Source organism: Pogona vitticeps, chromosome 2, assembly GCF_051106095.1.
Source record: "Pogona vitticeps strain Pit_001003342236 chromosome 2, PviZW2.1, whole genome shotgun sequence".
Classification (NCBI taxonomy): domain Eukaryota; kingdom Metazoa; phylum Chordata; class Lepidosauria; order Squamata; family Agamidae; genus Pogona; species Pogona vitticeps.
Genome location: NC_135784.1, coordinates 77,711,684 through 77,736,571, shown reverse-complemented (window position 1 = coordinate 77,736,571; position 24,888 = coordinate 77,711,684). Strand labels below are relative to the sequence as shown.

Here is a 24,888-nt window from a genome sequence, read left to right as displayed (position 1 = left end):
CTGAACTAACCCTTTGGAGTACTTAGGGTCCCATGTTTCCCTCATGTTTTCCTCAGAATAATTCAGGTTTTGATGTTGTGCCTTAACCTGTGTGCCTTCTTTTGGTTTCTTTTCTAGCTGCAATTTCTTCTCTTTTATTCTCAAAACCAGCTCCTTTTGCTTAGCCTCAAACTCAGCCCTGATCTGTAAAATTTCTTCCTCAGCCCTAGCTTTTATCTCTTTTACTTTTTCTTCAGTCTTATCTCTGATTTCTTTTAATTTAATGTCTTTTTGCTGATTATATTTTTCAAGATCTTGCTCACTTTGTCTGGCCTGAGCCTCATACTTTTCTTTCTTTGACATTTCTTCCCCTGATAAATTGTTAATAAACTTATTTAGGAAATCCAATTCTAATTGTACCATTCTAATTTGATGTTTCAGTTCCATCACTTTCATCCTCATGGCTATTTCCCTTTTCCTGGCATCTGCCTCTGCCTGTTTGATTTCATCTCTTTCTTTTCTTCTGATTTCCATTTCCCTCACCCTCAGTTCATGCTGTTGGGCTAGGAGCATTTTTCTGAGTTCTGGGTTCTGTTCTCCCGTGCTCTCATCCTGCACTGAGCCAAATTCTTCCTCAGAACCTTGGTCTACCTGGGGTTCTTTCACTTCACCCATTTCTGCCATTTGGCTTCGAGTCAAGGGCATAATCCCCCCCCCCAGAACAGGCTGCTTTCAAAAGTCAAGCCTCAAAATAAAGCGACCACTTTTTTTTTTCTTTTGCCTCAGAAACAGCCTTCTACAGATTGCTGCTGTTCTTTCAGCACTAACCCAGACCTACTGGAGGATGCCACACTTTCACTAAGCTGCCACCAACCATTCCTGTAAGGAGTCACACAGACCAGGAATGGATTTTTAACAAACAAAGGAATAAGGTTTATTTAAATAACACACAGGGAAAATAAAATAATCAAGTGAATAAGATACAGTAACGTGGCTTAGTCTCAATCATACATACACCAGTTTGGTTCACACAGAACACCTTTAAATAAAGCACAGACCCTGAACCTATCAGTTCTGGCTACCCATACAGACACCTGAACCTATCAGGTTGGTACTGACTGACACACAGTAGTACCCTGTCTGACACACAGACTCCCACACCAGCTTCCTCTTCTCAGCTCTTCTCTCTTGCTTCTCCACACAGGCTTCACATATATATACAGTACAGCCCCTCCTCCTGATGTCCCGCCTTCCACTCCCCATAGGATGGAACTTTCCCTCCAAACCCATGACAGACAGGTAACATCAGTGCTGTATGTAACACCTCCCCTCTTTATAAGTTGTTTTTGTAGGGGGAAAGCTAAAGTGCTTTTCTCCAAAAAACAACCTGGATCCAAAACATACAAAAACAGTTATACATTAACATACACTACCATACTTACTTATACTTACACTAGGATAAACATCTCAATTAGGCATTTAAACATTTACCATTTACAATACATCAAGTGACCTTTATTCATACAAACCAAGCATGTTTGGTAACCAGATACATTTAACCTTTGGTCACCAAAATATATACATAGTCCATATTTCTTTCGCCGTCTTCATTCTTCGGGTCCTTCTTGACAAGGCGTCAGCAACACAGTTCACTGACCCTCTGACCACCTTCACTTCAAAGTCGTAGTCTTGCAGGTTTAAAGCCCACCTCATAAGTTTACTATTGTGGGTTTTCATTGTCTTTAACCATTGCAGTGGTGAATGGTCAGTGCACAGAATAAAATGTCTTCCCCAGATGTAAGGCTTGGCCTTCTGGATCGCGTAGACTATTGCCAGGCACTCCTTTTCCACGGTTGCCAAATGTCTCTCACCTTTCTGGAGTTTCCTACTCAGGTAGGACACTGGATGCTGGTCACCATTTTCATCCTCCTGGCAAAGAACTGCTCCTACCCCGCTGTTAGACGCATCGGTGTAGATGATGAACTCCCGGTCGAAGTCTGGAGCACGCAGCACTGGATAGTTGATGAGGGCCTCCTTCAACCTCTGGAACGCCTCCTCACAGTCACTGGTCCACGGGATGCGGTCATCAGTCTTCTTCCGCGTCAGATCAGTCAGCGGAGTCGCTATCTCGCTAAACCTCGGGATGAATTTTCTGTAGTAGCCCACCAACCCAAGAAATGATTTGACTTTTTTCTTGGTGTTGGGCCTGGGCCAATCACGAACGGCTTCTATCTTGGCCTCTAGGGGTTTGATCACTCCTCCCCCTACTATGTGACCCAAGTATTTTATTTCTGGGCTACCCAGCTGCAGTTTGTTCTCTTTACAGGGCCTAGGCCAAAGCACTCCCTCCCCTGGGTTAAAGTGCCTCTCCCTGCCTTCCTGGTCATCCCAAGCTTTCTTTCTGACCTTTTGAGCTTGCAGGGTCTCTGCTGCTAGCTCTAGGTTTCTCTTTAGGTCATTCCTTAAAGAGTCTATATATGTCACAACATCTCGTGGGTCATCCTGGGTGATCTGCTCCCAATTTTGTTTGATCAAATCGAGTGGCCCTTTCACCCTTCTCCCAAACAAAAGTTCAAACGGACTGAACCCGGTACTGGCTTGTGGCACTGATCGATAAGCAAACAAAAGGGATTGCAGCTTCTGGTCCCAATTGTTTGGATTCTCTGCCAAGTAAGCCCTAATCATGCGCATCAGAGTCCCATTGAACTTCTCCGTTAACCCATTACTTTCAGGGTGATAGGCAGTGGTTTCCTTGTGTTTAATTCCACAGATTTGCCATAACCGTTTCATGAGCTTCGATGTAAACGATGCGCCCAAATCTGTGATTATTTCTGAGGCAAATCCCATCCTGGACATATACCCCACCAAGGCATCTGCCACTGTGTTAGTTTCAATGTTAGTCAAGGGTATGGCTTCGGGGTACCTCGTGGCATGGTCCACAATGGTGAGAATGAACCTGTTCCCCCTCTTTGTGGCCTTGGGCAAGGGTCCCACAATATCCACCCCTATACATTTGAACGGAGTGTCAATCACAGGCAAAGGGCACAACTTTGCTTTGGTCCTGTCACGGTTATTCCCCTGCCTCTGACACACATCACACTGTTTACAGAACTCCTTGATCTGCTTCCCTATTTCAGGCCAGTAAAAATTCTGTGTGATTCTCTGCTGTGTTTTGTTCACCCCTAAGTGCGCAGCAAACATGTCAGAGTGCCCCCTTTGTAAGATCATGGGGCGATACTTTTCAGGTACCACTAGCTGACTTCTGATCCCATCTCCCCCTTTTGAGATATTCCTCAGGGTCTCTCTATATAAAATCCCCTTTTTCTCTCGAAATCTCACTGGGGTTTCAGGTGTTAGCTGGGCGTCTGTCACCTGCTCAAAACACTTTTGGAGAGTGGCGTCTGCCTTTTGCTCTTGGCCAAATCGGCTGTCTGTGGTTAAGGTTTCCACCACAGCTTCTGAACTTCCCCCACCTGCCTCCATCTCGGGCTCATCAGTACCCCCCTGAACTGTCCCCGTGGTAGCTTGTGAGCGTGTAATCACTAGCACCCGTTTCACATGTTCAGCCAGGTCATTTCCCACGAGCAGGGCTGCTGGCAGAGTCGATGAAATCGCTAGCCGCCAAACTCCCCTCCAGCCTTGAAAGTTCACAGGTACCTCAGCTACTGGCAGCGAGATCACCTGTCCCTCAATCCCTGCCACCTTCATGCTCTCATTTGGAATTATATACTCTCTAGGAATAATATCTGGATGGCACAGGGTCACCTGGGAACAAGTATCCCTCAGCCCCCTATACTGATGGTCAAGTATTCCTACGCCCACCCCTGCGGTTTCAAACAACTGTGAATCTGTTCTCACTAGCAAGCAGCGCTTGACTTCCAGAAGAGGACCATTTTCCTCAGCCTGATCAGCAGATGTAACTGTTCCAGATTGAGTAGCCATGGCAACAGGCTCCCTCAGTGACAAGGAGCTTTGCCCTGTCTGGACACAGAACACAGCTTTTGGCTTGGTTCCACTCAAATCATGAGGCACATTTCCTTTTAGCTGCTTTAATTTCTCACACTCTGAGATTAGATGGCCCTTTCCTTGACAGAAATAACATTTTCTGCTGTACTTGGAGTCTTTCTCATCTGTTTTTGGTTTTCCCTCCAAAATCTGATTCCTGGACTGGCTCTGCCCAGAAGTTTTATCAACAAAATGGCCGCCCATTTTTGGCGGGCTCTGAACTAACCCTTTGGAGTACTTAGGGTCCCATGTTTCCCTCATGTTTTCCTCAGAATAATTCAGGTTTTGATGTTGTGCCTTAACCTGTGTGCCTTCTTTTGGTTTCTTTTCTAGCTGCAATTTCTTCTCTTTTATTCTCAAAACCAGCTCCTTTTGCTTAGCCTCAAACTCAGCCCTGATCTGTAAAATTTCTTCCTCAGCCCTAGCTTTTATCTCTTTTACTTTTTCTTCAGTCTTATCTCTGATTTCTTTTAATTTAATGTCTTTTTGCTGATTATATTTTTCAAGATCTTGCTCACTTTGTCTGGCCTGAGCCTCATACTTTTCTTTCTTTGACATTTCTTCCCCTGATAAATTGTTAATAAACTTATTTAGGAAATCCAATTCTAATTGTACCATTCTAATTTGATGTTTCAGTTCCATCACTTTCATCCTCATGGCTATTTCCCTTTTCCTGGCATCTGCCTCTGCCTGTTTGATTTCATCTCTTTCTTTTCTTCTGATTTCCATTTCCCTCACCCTCAGTTCATGCTGTTGGGCTAGGAGCATTTTTCTGAGTTCTGGGTTCTGTTCTCCCGTGCTCTCATCCTGCACTGAGCCAAATTCTTCCTCAGAACCTTGGTCTACCTGGGGTTCTTTCACTTCACCCATTTCTGCCATTTGGCTTCGAGTCAAGGGCATAATCCCCCCCCCCCAGAACAGGCTGCTTTCAAAAGTCAAGCCTCAAAATAAAGCGACCACTTTTTTTTTCTTTTGCCTCAGAAACAGCCTTCTACAGATTGCTGCTGTTCTTTCAGCACTAACCCAGACCTACTGGAGGATGCCACACTTTCACTAAGCTGCCACCAACCATTCCCTGTAAGGAGTCACACAGACCAGGAATGGATTTTTAACAAACAAAGGAATAAGGTTTATTTAAATAACACACAGGGAAAATAAAATAATCAAGTGAATAAGATACAGTAACGTGGCTTAGTCTCAATCATACATACACCAGTTTGGTTCACACAGAACACCTTTAAATAAAGCACAGACCCTGAACCTATCAGTTCTGGCTACCCATACAGACACCTGAACCTATCAGGTTGGTACTGACTGACACACAGTAGTACCCTGTCTGACACACAGACTCCCACACCAGCTTCCTCTTCTCAGCTCTTCTCTCTTGCTTCTCCACACAGGCTTCACATATATATACAGTACAGCCCCTCCTCCTGATGTCCCGCCTTCCACTCCCCATAGGATGGAACTTTCCCTCCAAACCCATGACAGACAGGTAACATCAGTGCTGTATGTAACACCTCCCCTCTTTATAAGTTGTTTTGTAGGGGGAAAGCTAAAGTGCTTTTCTCCAAAAAACAACCTGGATCCAAAACATACAAAAACAGTTATACATTAACATACACTACCATACTTACTTATACTTACACTAGGATAAACATCTCAATTAGGCATTTAAACATTTACCATTTACAATACATCAAGTGACCTTTATTCATACAAACCAAGCATGTTTGGTAACCAGATACATTTAACCTTTGGTCACCAAAATATATACATAGTCCATATTTCTTTCGCCGTCTTCATTCTTCGGGTCTTCTTGACAAGGCGTCAGCAACACAGTTCACTGACCCTCTGACCACCTTCACTTCAAAGTCGTAGTCTTGCAGGTTTAAAGCCCACCTCATAAGTTTACTATTGTGGGTTTTCATTGTCTTTAACCATTGCAGTGGTGAATGGTCAGTGCACAGAATAAAATGTCTTCCCCAGATGTAAGGCTTGGCCTTCTGGATCGCGTAGACTATTGCCAGGCACTCCTTTTCCACGGTTGCCAAATGTCTCTCACCTTTCTGGAGTTTCCTACTCAGGTAGGACACTGGATGCTGGTCACCATTTTCATCCTCCTGGCAAAGAACTGCTCCTACCCCGCTGTTAGACGCATCGGTGTAGATGATGAACTCCCGGTCGAAGTCTGGAGCACGCAGCACTGGATAGTTGATGAGGGCCTCCTTCAACCTCTGGAACGCCTCCTCACAGTCACTGGTCCACGGGATGTGGTCATCAGTCTTCTTCCGCGTCAGATCGGTCAGCGGAGTCGCTATCTCGCTAAACCTCGGGATGAATTTTCTGTAGTAGCCCACCAACCCAAGAAATGATTTGACTTTTTTCTTGGTGTTGGGCCTGGGCCAATCACGAACGGCTTCTATCTTGGCCTCTAGGGGTTTGATCACTCCTCCCCCTACTATGTGACCCAAGTATTTTATTTCTGGGCTACCCAGCTGCAGTTTGTTCTCTTTACAGGGCCTAGGCCAAAGCACTCCCTCCCCTGGGTTAAAGTGCCTCTCCCTGCCTTCCTGGTCATCCCAAGCTTTCTTTCTGACCTTTTGAGCTTGCAGGGTCTCTGCTGCTAGCTCTAGGTTTCTCTTTAGGTCATTCCTTAAAGAGTCTATATATGTCACAACATCTCGTGGGTCATCCTGGGTGATCTGCTCCCAATTTTGTTTGATCAAATCGAGTGGCCCTTTCACCCTTCTCCCAAACAAAAGTTCAAACGGACTGAACCCGGTACTGGCTTGTGGCACTGATCGATAAGCAAACAAAAGGGATTGCAGCTTCTGGTCCCAATTGTTTGGATTCTCTGCCAAGTAAGCCCTAATCATGCGCATCAGAGTCCCATTGAACTTCTCCGTTAACCCATTACTTTCAGGGTGATAGGCAGTGGTTTCCTTGTGTTTAATTCCACAGATTTGCCATAACCGTTTCATGAGCTTCGATGTAAACGATGCGCCCAAATCTGTGATTATTTCTGAGGCAAATCCCATCCTGGACATATACCCCACCAAGGCATCTGCCACTGTGTTAGTTTCAATGTTAGTCAAGGGTATGGCTTCAGGGTACCTCGTGGCATGGTCCACAATGGTGAGAATGAACCTGTTCCCCCTCTTTGTGGCCTTGGGCAAGGGTCCCACAATATCCACCCCTATACATTTGAATGGAGTGTCAATCACAGGCAAAGGGCACAACTTTGCTTTGGTCCTGTCACGGTTATTCCCCTGCCTCTGACACACATCACACTGTTTACAGAACTCCTTGATCTGCTTCCCTATTTCAGGCCAGTAAAAATTCTGTGTGATTCTCTGCTGTGTTTTGTTCACCCCTAAGTGCGCAGCAAACATGTCAGAGTGCCCCCTTTGTAAGATCATGGGGCGATACTTTTCAGGTACCACTAGCTGACTTCTGATCCCATCTCCCCCTTTTGAGATATTCCTCAGGGTCTCTCTATATAAAATCCCCTTTTTCTCTCGAAATCTCACTGGGGTTTCAGGTGTTAGCTGGGCGTCTGTCACCTGCTCAAAACACTTTTGGAGAGTGGCGTCTGCCTTTTGCTCTTGGCCAAATCGGCTGTCTGTGGTTAAGGTTTCCACCACAGCTTCTGAACTTCCCCCACCTGCCTCCATCTCGGGCTCATCAGTACCCCCCTGAACTGTCCCCGTGGTAGCTTGTGAGCGTGTAATCACTAGCACCCGTTTCACATGTTCAGCCAGGTCATTTCCCACGAGCAGGGCTGCTGGCAGAGTCGATGAAATCGCTAGCCGCCAAACTCCCCTCCAGCCTTGAAAGTTCACAGGTACCTCAGCTACTGGCAGCGAGATCACCTGTCCCTCAATCCCTGCCACCTTCATGCTCTCATTTGGAATTATATACTCTCTAGGAATAATATCTGGATGGCACAGGGTCACCTGGGAACAAGTATCCCTCAGCCCCCTATACTGATGGTCAAGTATTCCTACGCCCACCCCTGCGGTTTCAAACAACTGTGAATCTGTTCTCACTAGCAAGCAGCGCTTGACTTCCAGAAGAGGACCATTTTCCTCAGCCTGATCAGCAGATGTAACTGTTCCAGATTGAGTAGCCATGGCAACAGGCTCCCTCAGTGACAAGGAGCTTTGCCCTGTCTGGACACAGAACACAGCTTTTGGCTTGGTTCCACTCAAATCATGAGGCACATTTCCTTTTAGCTGCTTTAATTTCTCACACTCTGAGATTAGATGGCCCTTTCCTTGACAGAAATAACATTTTCTGCTGTACTTGGAGTCTTTCTCATCTGTTTTTGGTTTTCCCTCCAAAATCTGATTCCTGGACTGGCTCTGCCCAGAAGTTTTATCAACAAAATGGCCGCCCATTTTTGGCGGGCTCTGAACTAACCCTTTGGAGTACTTAGGGTCCCATGTTTCCCTCATGTTTTCCTCAGAATAATTCAGGTTTTGATGTTGTGCCTTAACCTGTGTGCCTTCTTTTGGTTTCTTTTCTAGCTGCAATTTCTTCTCTTTTATTCTCAAAACCAGCTCCTTTTGCTTAGCCTCAAACTCAGCCCTGATCTGTAAAATTTCTTCCTCAGCCCTAGCTTTTATCTCTTTTACTTTTTCTTCAGTCTTATCTCTGATTTCTTTTAATTTAATGTCTTTTTGCTGATTATATTTTTCAAGATCTTGCTCACTTTGTCTGGCCTGAGCCTCATACTTTTCTTTCTTTGACATTTCTTCCCCTGATAAATTGTTAATAAACTTATTTAGGAAATCCAATTCTAATTGTACCATTCTAATTTGATGTTTCAGTTCCATCACTTTCATCCTCATGGCTATTTCCCTTTTCCTGGCATCTGCCTCTGCCTGTTTGATTTCATCTCTTTCTTTTCTTCTGATTTCCATTTCCCTCACCCTCAGTTCATGCTGTTGGGCTAGGAGCATTTTTCTGAGTTCTGGGTTCTGTTCTCCCGTGCTCTCATCCTGCACTGAGCCAAATTCTTCCTCAGAACCTTGGTCTACCTGGGGTTCTTTCACTTCACCCATTTCTGCCATTTGGCTTCGAGTCAAGGGCATAATCCCCCCCCCAGAACAGGCTGCTTTCAAAAGTCAAGCCTCAAAATAAAGCGACCACTTTTTTTTTTCTTTTGCCTCAGAAACAGCCTTCTACAGATTGCTGCTGTTCTTTCAGCACTAACCCAGACCTACTGGAGGATGCCACACTTTCACTAAGCTGCCACCAACCATTCCCTGTAAGGAGTCACACAGACCAGGAATGGATTTTTAACAAACAAAGGAATAAGGTTTATTTAAATAACACACAGGGAAAATAAAATAATCAAGTGAATAAGATACAGTAACGTGGCTTAGTCTCAATCATACATACACCAGTTTGGTTCACACAGAACACCTTTAAATAAAGCACAGACCCTGAACCTATCAGTTCTGGCTACCCATACAGACACCTGAACCTATCAGGTTGGTACTGACTGACACACAGTAGTACCCTGTCTGACACACAGACTCCCACACCAGCTTCCTCTTCTCAGCTCTTCTCTCTTGCTTCTCCACACAGGCTTCACATATATATACAGTACAGCCCCTCCTCCTGATGTCCCGCCTTCCACTCCCCATAGGATGGAACTTTCCCTCCAAACCCATGACAGACAGGTAACATCAGTGCTGTATGTAACACACTGGTCATGGATTGTTTCCTTTAAAAGGACCTCCAAGCAGATTCCGAGTTTATCCAGCAATCACTTAACAGTTATATAGTGGGAAAAAAATTGGCAAGTATATTTGGAGAGAACCAGCTGAGTCTGCTGAAATTCCTTTTTCTGTACTCAGGTGGGCAGGTATTATTTATTTATTTATTTATTTATTTATTTATTTATTTATTTATTTATTTATTTATTTATTTATTTATTTATACATACCCCGCCCCTCTAGACCATGTCTACTCGGGGCGGCTTACAACATAAAAATCAATATAAAAATATATATAATCATTAAAAATACAGTTACTATATTAATTAAAACAATTAATTTAAGGAAAAAATTACCAAGATGGGTAAGATAAGGAAAGAAGAAATAAAAAGACTTAGCTGACTGGAGGGAAGGCCTGCCTAAATAGCCAAGTTTTTAATTGTCTTTTTAAAAAAGGCATGTAGGGGACACATACACATCTAAATATTGATACGAAGAGCTGGTGAAGAACCACTAGGTGCAAAGGAGGCTGGGCATGGAACCGAGACCGCTCTAGGATTGCCGGTGATGTCTCATGGAACTTCTGCCCTTTTCTAACTCTCCAGGCAGGGAGAACAATCTCAAGGCAAGCAAGGCAAGGTAGAAAGAGATGCTGGATTTTGTGTAGTTATCTGTTCTTGTTACCAGCCTCCACTGCTTTCCTGGTTTCAACAGCATAGTTAGGGTGGGGAAAGGCTTTTTGTTGTTATAACACTGGAAATGGCTAATCTACACAAATCATCTGCATCAAGAGCCAGATTGATGCACATGCTAAATATGCTACAGTTTAGGCCCTCCGATTATAAGGGACTTCTAAATAAAAATACAGTCACAGCTTACTCCACCCCCAAATTCTTACTAGAACCAAATACAGTGTTTGAGTAAAGTGACAGGGCCTCAATCTTGACATAACTTAGGTCCTCAATATATCCCTCCTGCCCTGCCTGGATGTCACTTTCTTCCTGCCCAGGTTCTTACAACCTTTGAAGTTAAAGCAACATTGGCCAGCTTCCCTTACCTTTGTCTTCTGATCTCCCCATATTCCTCTAAAATAAATCAAATAAGGAACTATAAAGGAAAAATTGTGGTGTAGCCACTGACGAGCTAGAACAGAGCTAGGCAGTTTTTGAGTGGAAAAGTATGCAAAGCAGCTTGTAAGACAGGAAAGCGGTAAGAATAACAGCAAAAGGTGAAACAGCTAACAGGTAAATAGGAGAAAGAATACTGTATATGACAAAACACCATCTTAAGATCTGAGAGAGGGGCAGCAAAACCAGTATAAACAGCAATAAAGCAGGATGTTTACTACTTCCAAAAACCTGCGGCCCGTGTCTCTGTCCCAGTGACAAAAGAAAAGAAAAAAGGAATCATATTTGGTATTCTTCCTCTTCCTGCCCCTACCACCATCATGAGGCTGAGTGCACATTAACCTTCTAGCGTGATTTTGGCAGTGCTTTGAGTAACTTCTCTGTATACAGTCATCTATGGCCTAGCCTGTGACTTTACACTCAGGGACCCTTTTTTGCTACTCTAGTTGTGTCACTGTGCCAGTTGGTCTCCGCCAGGAAGAGTTCCACAGGGCCTACCATGCTAAGAGCCGCACCCTAATTGTTCATGATAGGCTGCAGCTTTCCGGTATGTTGACTGACAACTTAGGATGAGATCAGTAGAAAAACATATTGCTGTGATTTGATGCTGCTCAACTCTCTATACATGTGCAGCCCCACCCCCCACCCCCGGCCCCTTCCTATGAGAAAAAGAATCTGGAATCTGAACTATGACGTCGATTACAGAGGACTAGAAATAAGTGGTATAAACCCAGTGTCCTTCACATATTGCACCTCAGCAGGAAAAGCAGGAAATAAATAAGACAAATAAAGTCAGAAACTTATGTGAGATGGCCTGTCATCAAAGTATGTGTGTGAGAAACGGCTGACCATCCCACATCACATCTCTTTCCCTTTGTCAGGGATTAGGAACTTGTTGTCCTCCGTCATCCTGCAGAATTTGTTGGGACAACAACTCCCATCAGCCCTTACCAGTATGCCCAACAGTCAAGGATGATAGAAGTTCCAACGAGATCTTGAAAGCCACAGGTTTCCTGTTCCTGTCTAACATCCTCTCTGTGCCCTATAAACTGTCTAGTACTACATTATGAAAGAGACATTGTCAGCTGTTGACTAAATGCAATTTCTGTATTTCTGAGCAGTACTCCCAGGACCATGAACTGAAAATACTGTACAGTTACACAAATTGAATATTTGCACTTTTACATGGTAAAGGAGTTTGAGCGTATCAGTGAAGCTGAGAGTAATGGCAGAATAGATAGACTCCATTATGAGCCTGGATGCCTCTCAGGATCACCCAAGGCTGGTTCTAAAAGAAATGGGTGAGCCTCAGCACTTGGTGGTCCTGATGTGTAACTTGTATTGTGGACAAGAAGCTCCTGTTAGGATAGAATATGGAGAGCCAGAATGGTTTCCTATAGGCAAAGTTGTCAGACAACGTTGCATTTTATCCCCTTATCTTGGGGATCCATACGCAGACTATATCATACAGAAAGCTAGACTAGATTCAGATGATGGAGAGGTGAACCTTGGTGGAAGAAACATCTCGGTAATCTGAGATATGCAGATGTCGCCATCATATCAGCAGAAAGCAGCAATGACTTGAATTTCATAGAAAATTAAAGAAGAAAGTGACAAAGCAGCGCTGAGTTGAACATTGAGGAGACCAAAATCATGACTACAGAAGAACTATACAACTTTTATGTCGACAATTAAGAAACTGAAATAGTGAAAGATTTTGTATTCCTTGGTCTAATCACCAATCCAAAGGGAGACAGCAGGACAGCAATCAAAAGAACACAGACTCAGAACGGCAGCAGTGAAAGGATTAGGAAAAAAAAATCAAATGTAAGGATGTGTCAATGGAGACCAAGACCAAGATCAACCACACTATCGTATTTCCAATCACTATGTATGAGTGTGAAACCTGGACAGTAAAGAAAGATGTCAGGATAAAAATTGATTTGTTTGAAATATGGTGCTGGAGGAGCACTTTGCAGATACCCTGGACTGCCAGAAAGATGAACAAATGGGTCCTTCATGAAATCAAGTTGGAACTATCTCTGGAACAAAAATGTTGAAACTGAGCCTGTCCTATTTTGGACACATTGTAAGAAGGCAGGGTTCTTTGGAAATGACAATAATACTGGGAAAGGTTGAAAGCAGCAGGAAAAGAGCAAGACCAAATATGAGAGTTTTCTCATTTACGGGATTGCCGTAAGTCAGAGCTGACTTGTTAGCACATAACAACAACAAATAGTAAAAACCTGGGTGAAAGCTGGCTGGATAGCTTAGTGGCTTAGATATCCAGAGGTTGGGAGTTTGATTCCCCACTGTTCCTCCAGGGAGAAGAGCTAGCCTGTGTAATGCAAGCTGCACCGTCCCACAATCCCCCCCCCCCGAAAGAAGGAAATGGTAAACTACTTTTATGTATTCTCTACCTAGGAATCCTTGGAAAGGATCGCCATAAATTGGAATTGACTTGACAGTATGTAATTATACCTTTTATTATAATAGAAATATAGTAAAAACTCATCATGCCAAGCATTAACCTTTAGATCAGGACTGGGCAAAGTGTTACATGCAGTTGTCAAGTTCTGTTTTTGACACACACACACACACACACACACACACAGAGAGAGAGAGAGAGAGAGAGAGAGAGAGAGAGAGAGTTGTGTGTCTTCTATGCTGTCAACATGGCTTTCAAGATGAGAGAGATATTTAAGGAGTGGTTTGAGCGATGGCACACCTCCCTCCAGTGGGTTTTCCTGGACAGTTCACTGGCAAAAATTCAGCACCAAGCCACTGAATTGGCTTCTTGCCCCAACAAAGCTTACTGAAAGCCTCTTTTGCAAGTGTCTATTGTAACAGATAATTTCAGCAGTTTTTCTTGTTCAAACTGCAATTGTATTCAAAGATGCTTAAGCTATTGTTACTGTTATGTGTCCTCCAGCTGGTTCTGACTTATGGGGACCTCAAAATATTCTATTACTGTATTAACAGCCCTGCTCAAATCTTACCAAGTCAAGGTGTTGTTTTCTTTATTTCTCTATTGAGATAATCTGCTTTACACCACCACCTTCCATTATTCCAAGCATTATTGTCTTTTCAGTGAATCTTCTCTTCTCTTGATGTGCCCAAGTTTGTTTTTTTTTAAACTTTGGGCACATCAAGAGAAGAGATTAATTGAAAAAGACAGATTTTAGATCTAAATCCTAATCTAAAATCTGAATCGTCTCTTCTCTTGATGTGCCTAAAGCAAAAAAACAAACAAAAAATAACCCTCTGTTTAGTCATTTCCACTTCTAGGGATTGTTCAGGCTTGATTTGATACCACTTATTTCTCTTTTTGATGGTTCATTCTATCCATGAAGCATTAATTCTTTAAATTATTTCAAGTATTTCATCTTTAGCTGTTATTGGGATCCCCTTAACTGTTTATGTGCAGAAAAAAAACATTAATTTATAAACTTGTGGTAGCTGCTGCTGCTGCCGCCACAGTAAGCCCCATGCATAGTTCCCAGAGTTTATTTTCCATTGTGTATGTGTTCTGTGCTATCAAGTCAGAACTGACTTACAGCAACCCAAATAAGGCTCCTAAGGTAAGTGACATATTTAAGGGCTGGTTTTACCAATTCCTCTTCCCCAGTGAGTTTCTTTGGCCGAGTGTGGATTTGAACCCTTTGTCCACAACTACACTGCACTGACAATCCCTATGTTTTTTAATTTACTCAATTAAACCATTAAATTTATGCCACAATGAATGAAACACAACCTTTAATGAATTTTAATTCATTTTAATTAAGTTGCAGTTGGTTTGGGGAGGAAATGCTGAGATTTTATTATGAAAAAAATGTAATAGAACATTTTCTACAAGGCTGTGCCCCATTTGGGTGTGCAGCTCTTGAGCAGATGGCGAACTTGAGATGTAGACTCTAACTTGGTGCTATCTCAGATATTCAGGATTGCTAAGAACAAAGATTTTCAGAAGCGGTCAAGTTGTTTTTGTTTTCAAATAAGCAAGGTTAGTTTCACTTCCATCCATAAAGCTTATTTGTTTTTCTGCTTGTTCTTATTCTGACAAGTTAATGTGTAGTTCCAAGTATATCTTGTCCTGGGACTTAATTCCACTGAACTTAGTATGGTTCATTTCAAGAGCTTTTCCAAACACCTGAGTGGAGACAATAATACTGTAATTCTATCTGAAAATATGGGTTCTGTCCATCTGTCTGTCTGTGCCTCTCTCGCACGTATACACACACATGTTCTTACTGCACAGTAAATTTTCCATCCTCAGTATGTCATAATGAAGCATTACACACACAGCAACACATCTGGAAGGGCAAGCCTTGCATCTTGCTTCCAAGTTTCACATTAAGGTAAAAATAGACCAATTCCAGTGTCCCACCACATCACTGAGAAACGAAAAGAATAGGTTGTGTTCATTCTGCACAACTGCAGTTCTTTTTCTTTCTGCAGTCACAGAGGCAGCCCTCCACAGGAGACCAGGGTAATGAACCCCATTCTCTAAACTGTTTTGACATCTCTAATTGCACAGCAAGGCACTTCTGACAGACATGGGAGTAAACAAACCATAAAAGGCAGCAGAGAAGCCATTCAACATTGAAAAACCCTGGCAAAAGAAGTGGAGTATGTGTGTGTTTAAAAAAACCCGAGCAGGTGTAATGACAGCAGATTCCTTCAAGTCAAATTGGTTTCAGTCTGGAACAGTTTTCACTGTATTCCTTTACTGAAGCTTTCCACCCATAACAGCCTACAGCACTGCTATATGCCCTTTACGTTTACATTTAGATGCGGGTCGCATTATGTCTCTAACTAAAATGTTGAATCTCAGGACACTAGCCTGTCTTACATATGCCTGTTTGGAAGGAAGCATATTCTGGAGAAGTCAGTCATCATTATACACTGCATTAACACATATTAATGAAGAGCCAGTTGACATTAACAAACGGGCATAGTAATTTTGTGTCCGTGTGTCTAAATGAATCCTGTAATGATTTAAACAACTGGAGTTATTATCTCAAATGCAAAACTACTATACGCCACCAGCTTGCCTGGCTGCTATTGAGCAGTCTCTTCCTACATCTCCACTGGAAGATGTTTCAACCAGTATATTTCAAAAGGATTTCAGAGAATATTTTTTCAACACAAACATAGACAGCAGTAAATTTCTGTGTAAGGGAATTTCAGGATCGTAGATGTTTTGTTGTTACTTTCATGACATGAGAAAAGCCTTTCTCTTAAAGCAAACACACTCTTGTCCACTACTTTTGAAGCAGTACTAATACAGCTGCCTGCGGGAGGTGTCTAAAAGCCAACTTTCAAACTACTTCAAGAACTCTAGCAGACACATGCTCAAAATTTAATCCTCTTCTAATCCAGGATAAATGTGTTGGCATTAACCCAGCTTAGCAAATTTGTTAGAGTACAATAATGTTAATTTTTAAATACCTATGAATTCTCATGTTTTGATGCCAAGGAGCATTTCAAGGCTCATAATACGTATGACAGCTATGGGTCTATGTGCTTCGCACAGTCAATTGCACCAGAGTAAGCCCATTGAATCAATGAGGACTTCGTGATCCATCTCCTCTATAAGTTCCTTTGATTCAAATGGGTCTACTCTAACTGTTATTAATTATGCTAAAATAAGTTTCAGGTAGAGTACGGTTCATTTGAATCAATAGAACCTATGGAGGAAGTCACTCACCACATCTCAGTTGATTCAATGGGCCTACTCTGGTGTGATTTACTATGCTGAGAAACAGGATTTCGGCTAATAACAAATAACTTAAAAATACGATCTACAATCCCACTTTCTAACAGTAGTAAGTCTGTTTCAATAGTACTTTGCTATTGGTTGCAAAAAGAGAGAGAGAGCTCAACAGTACATTTTCTTATGTAAACCTGATGGATTTTTATGAATTACATTAGAAGCAAAGTGACTCTCCGTTACTAACCAAGTTGTTTTTTTAAATTCTCTCCACCCCCTTCTATTGGAGGTCTCATGAGATAAACCATTAATTTGACAAAGAATCCAGGAAAGAGAGACAGATTCTGTTGGCACATCAAACAACATGTACTCACTTCAAGCCCCATCACTTAGCATTCCTGAGGGCCAGCTATTTACAGAACCTAAACATCATGAAGTATTGTGTAGCTTTTACACTAGCGAGGTTTGATGTGTTGCCAGTTATTGGAACAACCATGTGAAGAAAGACATGTTGCTCTGAGGCTCTGCCCCTGTGGAACCAGAGATATTGAAACGTTGACACATAATTATATTTTACTGTAAATGTTATCAAGAGGATAGAGGGGAATTTATCTACCTAATTATGACACCCCTTGAGGCCATTTTGATGAGTTATTACTTTTAATGAAAGGATGTAATATCACTATTACCTTGGGGGATTGCAGTGTTTTTAAATCTAGATGTGAAAACCTGGGCAAATTTGATAGTCAACGGCCAATTACATAATTTGTTGTTGTTGTCCTTATTATGAGATTTAACTGTGTTCTCCCATTGTTCTTATGTTTGTGGTACAAGGAAACCTTGATTATCACCAGGAGAAGTAAGCAATTTGGCTTCCACCATAAGCTGACTTTTTGCTTTCGTCTGATCTTGTCTCTTGGGTGTCAAATTCAACTTTTCTCTCTCTCTCTCTCTGAATGTAATCAACACATGATGAACTCCAAAATAATCATTATTAATATGCACGTCCAGGCCTGGCCCAAAACATTTTGCTCTCTGAGTTAATGTTGCAATTCATATGTATCCCTCAACTCAAGGCAAATACAACCCAAAGTTAGTCAATTTTTTTAAAAAAAGCTGGGGGTGGGGGAAGCTCTAACAAGATCACCTACAAACATCGTTGATACCATTATTAGACCACTATGGAGTTGGAAGGTAGCTTTCATTTGTGATATTGTAGTGGAAACTGGTCAAGTTATTTTTATACTCAAGGAAAGAAATTGTAAAAATGCCTTTTCCACACCTTGGTGGTGAAAATACAAGAATGACAAACAATCAACAATTTCCTGCCCTTTTTGTAACATCTCAACTCAACCGGCTTCTTCAGGATTGAGGGCCAGACCTTTATGATATGAGCTCATACCAACAGCAGCTTTTAGGCAACTTTGCATTGACCTCCAGTTTTATCCTCTCACGGTGACACAACCAGGTCTGTTAATGACACATCCTGGCCAACTTGTTGCTTCATTGACAATGGCAAAGTCTATCATGCCTGAAAAAGAAAAACTGCCCCATTCAAAACACAACACTTAGTGACAGCAAAGCCATTGTATGCGGAGAAGCAGAACTGTCCAACAGATGTAATAGTGGAATAAGAAGTTCTATACAGTTACTGGAAACACCCTTTAGGCTACCCCAAAAAAGCCAGTGGATATGATCAGTTGCATTCCTGAGAATTGCATAACAAGGAAAAGAAAGTAATGCTGAACTTTATTAGGCAAGTATTCCCCCCCCCCCCACACACACACATGTTTCCACACTGTGTGGAAAACTCCACAGACCTGTCCAGTACTTTAAGAAAAGGGCTCTTGAACAAGGATGGCATGTAATGAATGGGAGATAAGAAACTCTGAAGAGGGAAACATACGCCATTGCCATAAGATCTGTGCTCAGCTTGCATGAATATTAAGCAAATTTTAAGTCTGTAGTTTTGACTGTTATTGGCATAATTTCTTAAAATTTGTGAACATGCCTCCTCCACAGGCAGCAGCAACAAGTGTTTAAGACACAGCCAGACCTTTGATGAATGGAGGCAAGACTGCATACAGCCCCAGCCTTGTTGCCCTTCCTGTGGTCAAACCAGGCTAGGGGTGACAAGGAGCGTACTCCAACGCGTTCGAAGATGGATGGATTGGAGGAGACAGCTTCACGAGGTTTTTAACCTAAACGCCTTTGGCATTTCTCAGCCCAGGGCAGAGAACGGGGGTCCTCTACATCAGTGATCCCCAGCCTTGGGCCTCCAGATGTTCTTGGACTACAACTCCCAGAAGCCATTACCACCACCTTGGCTGGCCAGGATTTGTGGGAGTTGAAGTCCAAGAACATCTGGAAGCCCAAGGTTGGGGACCACTGCCCTACATGCTCCCTCTGCAGCTCCCTCCCCCTGTGCTTCCAGAATGTAGGACACAAACCAATACAGTCATCATTTTTTAAAAAGGCATGCCAACATGAGGCTGTTAAGGGCTGTTTGGCAGTGGAAGGAACTCCCTCAGAACTCTCTTTCTTCGGGGTTTTTATCAGATCTTTGGGGAGCTTTAGCTGTGCATTTCCTGGTTTGGTGGTAGGGGATCGGGGACCCCTGGGCTCCTTCCCGCTGGCTAGTTATGATCCCGTGTCCCTGCCCTCCACTTCCCACCTGGGCTTTCACGCCCAGTCAAAGATGCGGGGTGATGACCTCCAACAACACGGGGAGGGCCGCACATTTCCTATTCGTGTCTCCACAGGGATTCCCCACCCCATCCCGGGAGAAAGGGGGCGCCGTGATGATCCCGTCGAATCTGCGCGCATGAAATGCACCATTACAACGCGTCTGTCTGTGCATATCAAAATCGCAAATAAATTTAGGATGGGGGGGGACAGCCTCCTGCCTCTTTTCCGGAGTGCCTCTTCCCCGCAGGTGCTCCCGTCCTTAGATCCTCGACCCACTCCGACGCCCGGCGAAGCGACCCACGAGGGATCGTAAACGGCACGTGGGTCCGGCGGGCGACCCAGCCGTCTCGCCTGTTGCTTCCAGGAGCGGATCAGGGATCGGGGGAAGGGGGGTCGCTCCTCGTCTTCCCGGCCGCTTACCGCCTCCCCCCCTCCCGCTCCGCAAGCCCGCCCAGCGCCGCCCCTCCTCGCGCCCCGATCCCCCCCCGGGACCCTCTCCCCGCCGCGGTCCCTTCGAACGGGCGAAGGGGGGGGAGCGCCGCTGAAGCGAAAGCACGAGAGGAGGGCGGAAGGGCCCCTCGGGAGGCATCTCGTCCCCCCACCGCCCCCACCCCTCCCGACTGATGCGCAGGCGAAGGAAGGGGAGGGATGCTCCACGGGGGGGGGGTCTCCAGGAGTGTGGGGTGGGCGACTCCCGAAGAGCAGCCCGGGTTGGAAATGCCGGTGTGGACGCCGACATCCATTGATGAACTCGCGTCGCGCCCTCCCCGAAGGGAGCGCCCCCTTTTTGGGACGGAAGGGTCTCTCCCCCCCCTCCCAACGCCCGCCAGGACATTTGCTGGAAGGCGAGGCAAACAATGGAGTCCTTGACCAACTCCAGCCAGGAGACCCGGCGGGCGGCAGAGGGGGGGGCGACGGCGGGGAGCGTCCCCTCGCCGGCAGGTAGGGAGAAGCGGCCCCACGCGGCTTCCCCGGGAAAAGAGAGGCGCCCGGGCACGGAACCCGCCCCCCCACACGCGGACCCGCCCGCCGGCACAAGAGCGCTTCTCTACCTTTGGCGGCTGCTCATCTTTCCCGGTTCCGACGCTCCGGGCTGGCCCGCGCAAGAGTCGAGCCGGCCCTCCGACGCCGCTCACCTGGCGGAGGGGGAGGAGGAAAAAAGAAAGGGGCCGCCCCGTCTTACCTGCGGGCCACTCCCCTCCCCTCGGTCGGCGAAACCCGCCCTGAGAGAGGCGACCTGCCTCGCTCCTGGGACCCAAGCCAGAAACGACCCTTGAGGTCTTGTCCGGAGCCGCCACCCGTCCGCCGAGGGGCTGAGCGGGAGGTGGGCGACCGTCTTCGCGGCCTTATTTGACATGAGCAGCGCTTGGACCCGTTCCTCGGTGGACGGCCCCCCCTCGCAGCATCCCCAGACCGTGGCTTTTCTGGGGGCACGCCGGGCGCCTTAAGGCAGAAAAAAAAGGGGGGGGGGAACTTTTCCATGCTGTGGAAGTTCGCGATTGCATCGGAGGGTGAGCTGCTGTGACATCAGCCGATGCGGGCGATGACTTTCGTCCAGTACAGTCATTACTTCCTCCAAGAACTGGTGCTGGGCTCCTACCTGCCTGGAATGTGTGTGTGTGTGTGTGTCCCTTGGAGGTGTAGTGAGAAACATCGCCGAATTCCGTCTTTCACAAGCGACCCACCGCAGACACCCATTGCTCTGGAATGTTTCTCCTCCCAGTATTAACAGAGGACAGCAGTTCCAAGAGGCCCGCTGGGGAACTGGACCTCATTGATAAGGAAGGTGGACTTAAAATTTAAATTTAAGACAATGCTAAAGCAAAAAATAAAGCAATGGTCCTAAGGGACGTAGGGCTTAACGGGGCTCACAGTGGAGCAAGCATAGTGAGGAGTGGGCTGCAAGAAACCCCTAGGAAAGGTCTCAGGCAGGCCTGATCCTGTGCCTCTTGACTCAGAAGGAAGTGCCAAGGAGCATAACAGGACTTACTTCTGAGTAAGTGTACGTGGGGTCACAATAGTCAAATAAATAAATAAATAAATAAATAAATAAATAAATAAATAAATAAATAAAAACTTCCCTTGCACTTTTAAGCATCTAGAAGGCCAACAGTCCCATGGCAGCCAGGGGTCAAGAATTCCAGGAGTAACGGCCATGCTCTTGTTATTAATGGCTTGCTGTTATTAACGTCCTTGACCTGTCTCTCCATGGTAACCTCATGACTAGGAGTTGCCCTTCTGTGCGTAACTCTGTTTCAATGGGCAAATGCTTTTCTGATTTCCAGGTTGGCACTTTGTCCCAGTAGGTGCGGTTCGTTATACTCTTACCTGCACACCCATCACGTGATTCAGTCAATCAGCAGCCTTCATGCCGTGACAGAGTTTAATTGCAAACTTCATAGCCATAGTATTGATTTTGGCTAATTTGGGGACCTTGGTGTTTCTATCGTCATCCCTACTTCTTAATGTCACCTAAGACTAAGAATTCTAGAAAACCAAAAAGATTGCACACTTTTATGGTATTATTGCTTAGCTGAATAATGTATTATCTCACAGTGGATCTGGGTTTCCTTTCTCATGGACTCAGCAACACAATCCTTCTTGCTTGTTTGTTTTATTGTGTGGCTATGATCTCACTGTTTGTTGAGCCAAATTCCAAGGTACTTGTATTGGCCAATGTGCTGCACACTTTAGGATCATTTTGGATCTTCTAGGCTTTTGTGGGATCTCCCACTAGTGCCTCCAGCGCTTAGCTAGCTTCCTTCTCTCCCCCCCCCTTCCAACAAGTTCCCCCACCTCTCTCTGTTCCTGATATTTCCTCCCAGGTAGTGGAGATGGAGATACCTTGTTTCCAAGTGTCTGTTTTTCAGACTGCTTTCTGTACCGCATTCAGTTCAGGGCTATCCAGTTGCCCTTCTGAATGGGGGATACGGGGAACTGCCATCTCCAAAAACAGTTTTCCCAAAGCTTTAGAAGCCTTTGGGCCTCGTGTAGCAGTTGTCCTCCGTGAACTTCCAAGGAAGTAAAAAGTCTTCTGTTTTTCCCTTTCTCCAAAACAGGTAAATATAGCCACTCTGCTTCTTAATGACCCACAGTGGGGGAGCTGGGCTGTTAGGGCAAATTGGGTCCTCTCTGCTCCCCCACAACTCGGGCTATTCCCCATAAAGTTCCCTCCTGCCTCCCTTCTTATCTGAGGTAGAAGGGGGAGGCTGCACCCCTTTTCCCTCCCTTCTGCTGACCTTCCGGCTTATTTGTGCCCCCCCTCTCTGTGTGTGTGAGAGGGGGGGGAGGGAGAGGGAAGGGGGGGAATTGAGGCAGATGGCAGGGTGGGTTCGGGAGGTGAAAGAGAGAAGAAGGACGCAGCAGCAACAAAAACATTTGTCCTTTCGAACAAGGTGTGCTGTTCTGCTTCTTAGCCAAACTGTGGAGTGAATTAATCAGATGAGGTGAGACAACATCTGAGCAAAGGCTTGCCTCTGTATGTCTGGGACGGGAGGCTTGCCTCCCTGTGCGTTTGGGAGAGCCCACCGGTTCTGCCATCAGTGGCTGCTGGACCTTCCAAGCCAACAGCCACAATCTGCCCCTGCCCTCTATCTATTCTACCCTCAGGGGGCAAACGTGTGCCATTGAAACTTGAGCTTTCCTTGGAGTGCTCTTCCCCAGTCCTTATTGAGGTTTGCTTTCATCTGTTATCATCATCATCATCATCATCATCATCATCATCATCATCATCATCATCATCATCATCATCATCATCATCATCATCCTAGAACTGAAGAGCTGGAAGGGACTCTGTGGATCACTGAGCCCCTATCAAGGAGGCACAGTGGGGAATTGAACTCCCAACCTCTGATACTAAAACCACTGAGCTATCCAGTATATCTTATTGGAAGTTGAATTCCCTACTGTTTCCTTGACAGGGGCTGGAGCTGATGATCCATATGGTCCCTTCCATCTCTGTGGTTCTGTGATGATGAGGATAACCTCAAAAGTGCACAGCTGGAAGGGTCCCTATGGGTCATCGGATCCAGCCCCTGTCTTAGGGAGGCACAGTGAGGTATTAAACTCCCAGCCTCTGACTCCGCAACCAGATACCTAAACCGTTGAGTTATCCAGCTGTTCTCAATGTAAGAGCAATTATATAGATAGAGCAGATGCAATCTGGCTGTAAACTTGAACCCATACAATTCTGTTCAGACATTAGCCGGGGAAATGTCATTCCTGTTGATTTGAGGCTCAATGGAAGCCATGAGGTTTTGCCCTTTTCCAGTTGTTGATGGCTTCAGCACTGTGTCCCGTGGTGCCATGGAGTCCAGGAGAGAGACAATCAAGAGACATGCTTTCCAACCCCAGGTGCCTTTGCTGGTTCAAATGAAGTATTTTAGGAAAGTGAAGGTGTTGGCCAACATGGCCACTGAGCCATTAGAGCAAGACCAAGAGGGTCTCCTGAAAAAAAAACTGACTGCCAATGGCAGTGTCTTTAGTCCATGGGAGAGGAGAGGCATTCTGAGGCTATAATTAAATGGACAATGATCATGTAAATCAGGGATTGTTAAATTAAGGTCGAAGGGTCCATGAATGAGGCATATCAAAAGGATGTGGGGTTTTTTTTTGTTCTGTTTCCTTCCTGTTACAGTACTTTGAAAACTGACTTTGTACAGTACATAAGAATTTGTGTACATTTTTCTGGGAAGAGGTCCATAACTTTTTATCAGACTTTAAAAAGGTGGAATACCACTGATTTTTTTCAGATTGTTTGATAATTAACATAATATCATTATGGTTGTCAATGAGGAAGCTGAATATATCTAAAAGTCAATATATAAGAAGCCATGGGTGTCATTTCTGAAAGCATCACGTCTCATCTTTGAGACTTCTGAATCTTTAATGATTCAAGGAGGGCACCTTTTATAAGAGTCTATTTCTGGCAATACCTTATTTAAAAAATCAGTGCTGGCATTGACTTCGTATTCTCATCTTGAACGTCTCTTTGCTCTGTAGGTGTGACTCATGGTTTGTCTGGCTTGCTTTTCTTTATTCTGTCCTTTATTGTACCTAAACCATATAAAGCATAATTAACTATGCTGATCTTTAAAATTCCCCTTTTGGCTATGTGCCAGCAAGTCACTTCCGACTTACAGTGACCTTAGTAGGGGTCTCAAAGTAGGTGAGATGTTCAAGGAGGACCTTACAATTAACACTGCTCTCTCACAGTGAGTACCATGCCTGAGTGCTCCTGTGCCCTGCCCATCTGGAAAAACATTTTTCTTTAGAAAGCACTTTTTTTTTAAACTTGAAAAGCCCCCTTATGCCACGACACAACATCATATGTCATCAGTTTATGGTGACGTTTTTCAGGATCTTCCAGGTAGAAAGTGCTCAGAAGTGGTTTGCCATTCCCTTCTTCTGGGGATATCCTGGGACCGTGCAGCTCGCCCAAGGCTACACAGGCTGGTTCTGCTCCCAGGAGCCCTAAGCTTTTAATAAATAAAGCAGATGATGTTAAAATGTTCCTTCTTAGCCATTTATTTGTTGCCCATTTAATTTCAGTACGAGTGGTCGCCGTGGCACTCAGTTGCAAGAAAAAGAGCTAATTTTATCTGGGATACATTTTTGTTTACTCCAGCCTACTACCCAACATCTTTTC

General features: G+C 44.7%; 1 protein-coding gene across 1 annotated transcript in view; it reads right to left on the bottom strand.

Annotated features, from left to right (window-relative positions):
* The window catches only part of LOC110080634 (hyaluronidase-4), a 57,928-nt gene extending 37,532 nt beyond the window's left edge, over nt 1-20,396 (bottom strand). Inside the window, exon 1 of the mRNA XM_020796691.3 lies at nt 20,294-20,396. Within this exon, the coding sequence (XP_020652350.3) occupies nt 20,294-20,310 (17 nt within the window). The 5' untranslated portion in view covers nt 20,311-20,396. The remainder of the gene's footprint in view (nt 1-20,293) is intronic.
* Between the last annotated feature and the right edge of the window lie 4,492 nt (nt 20,397-24,888).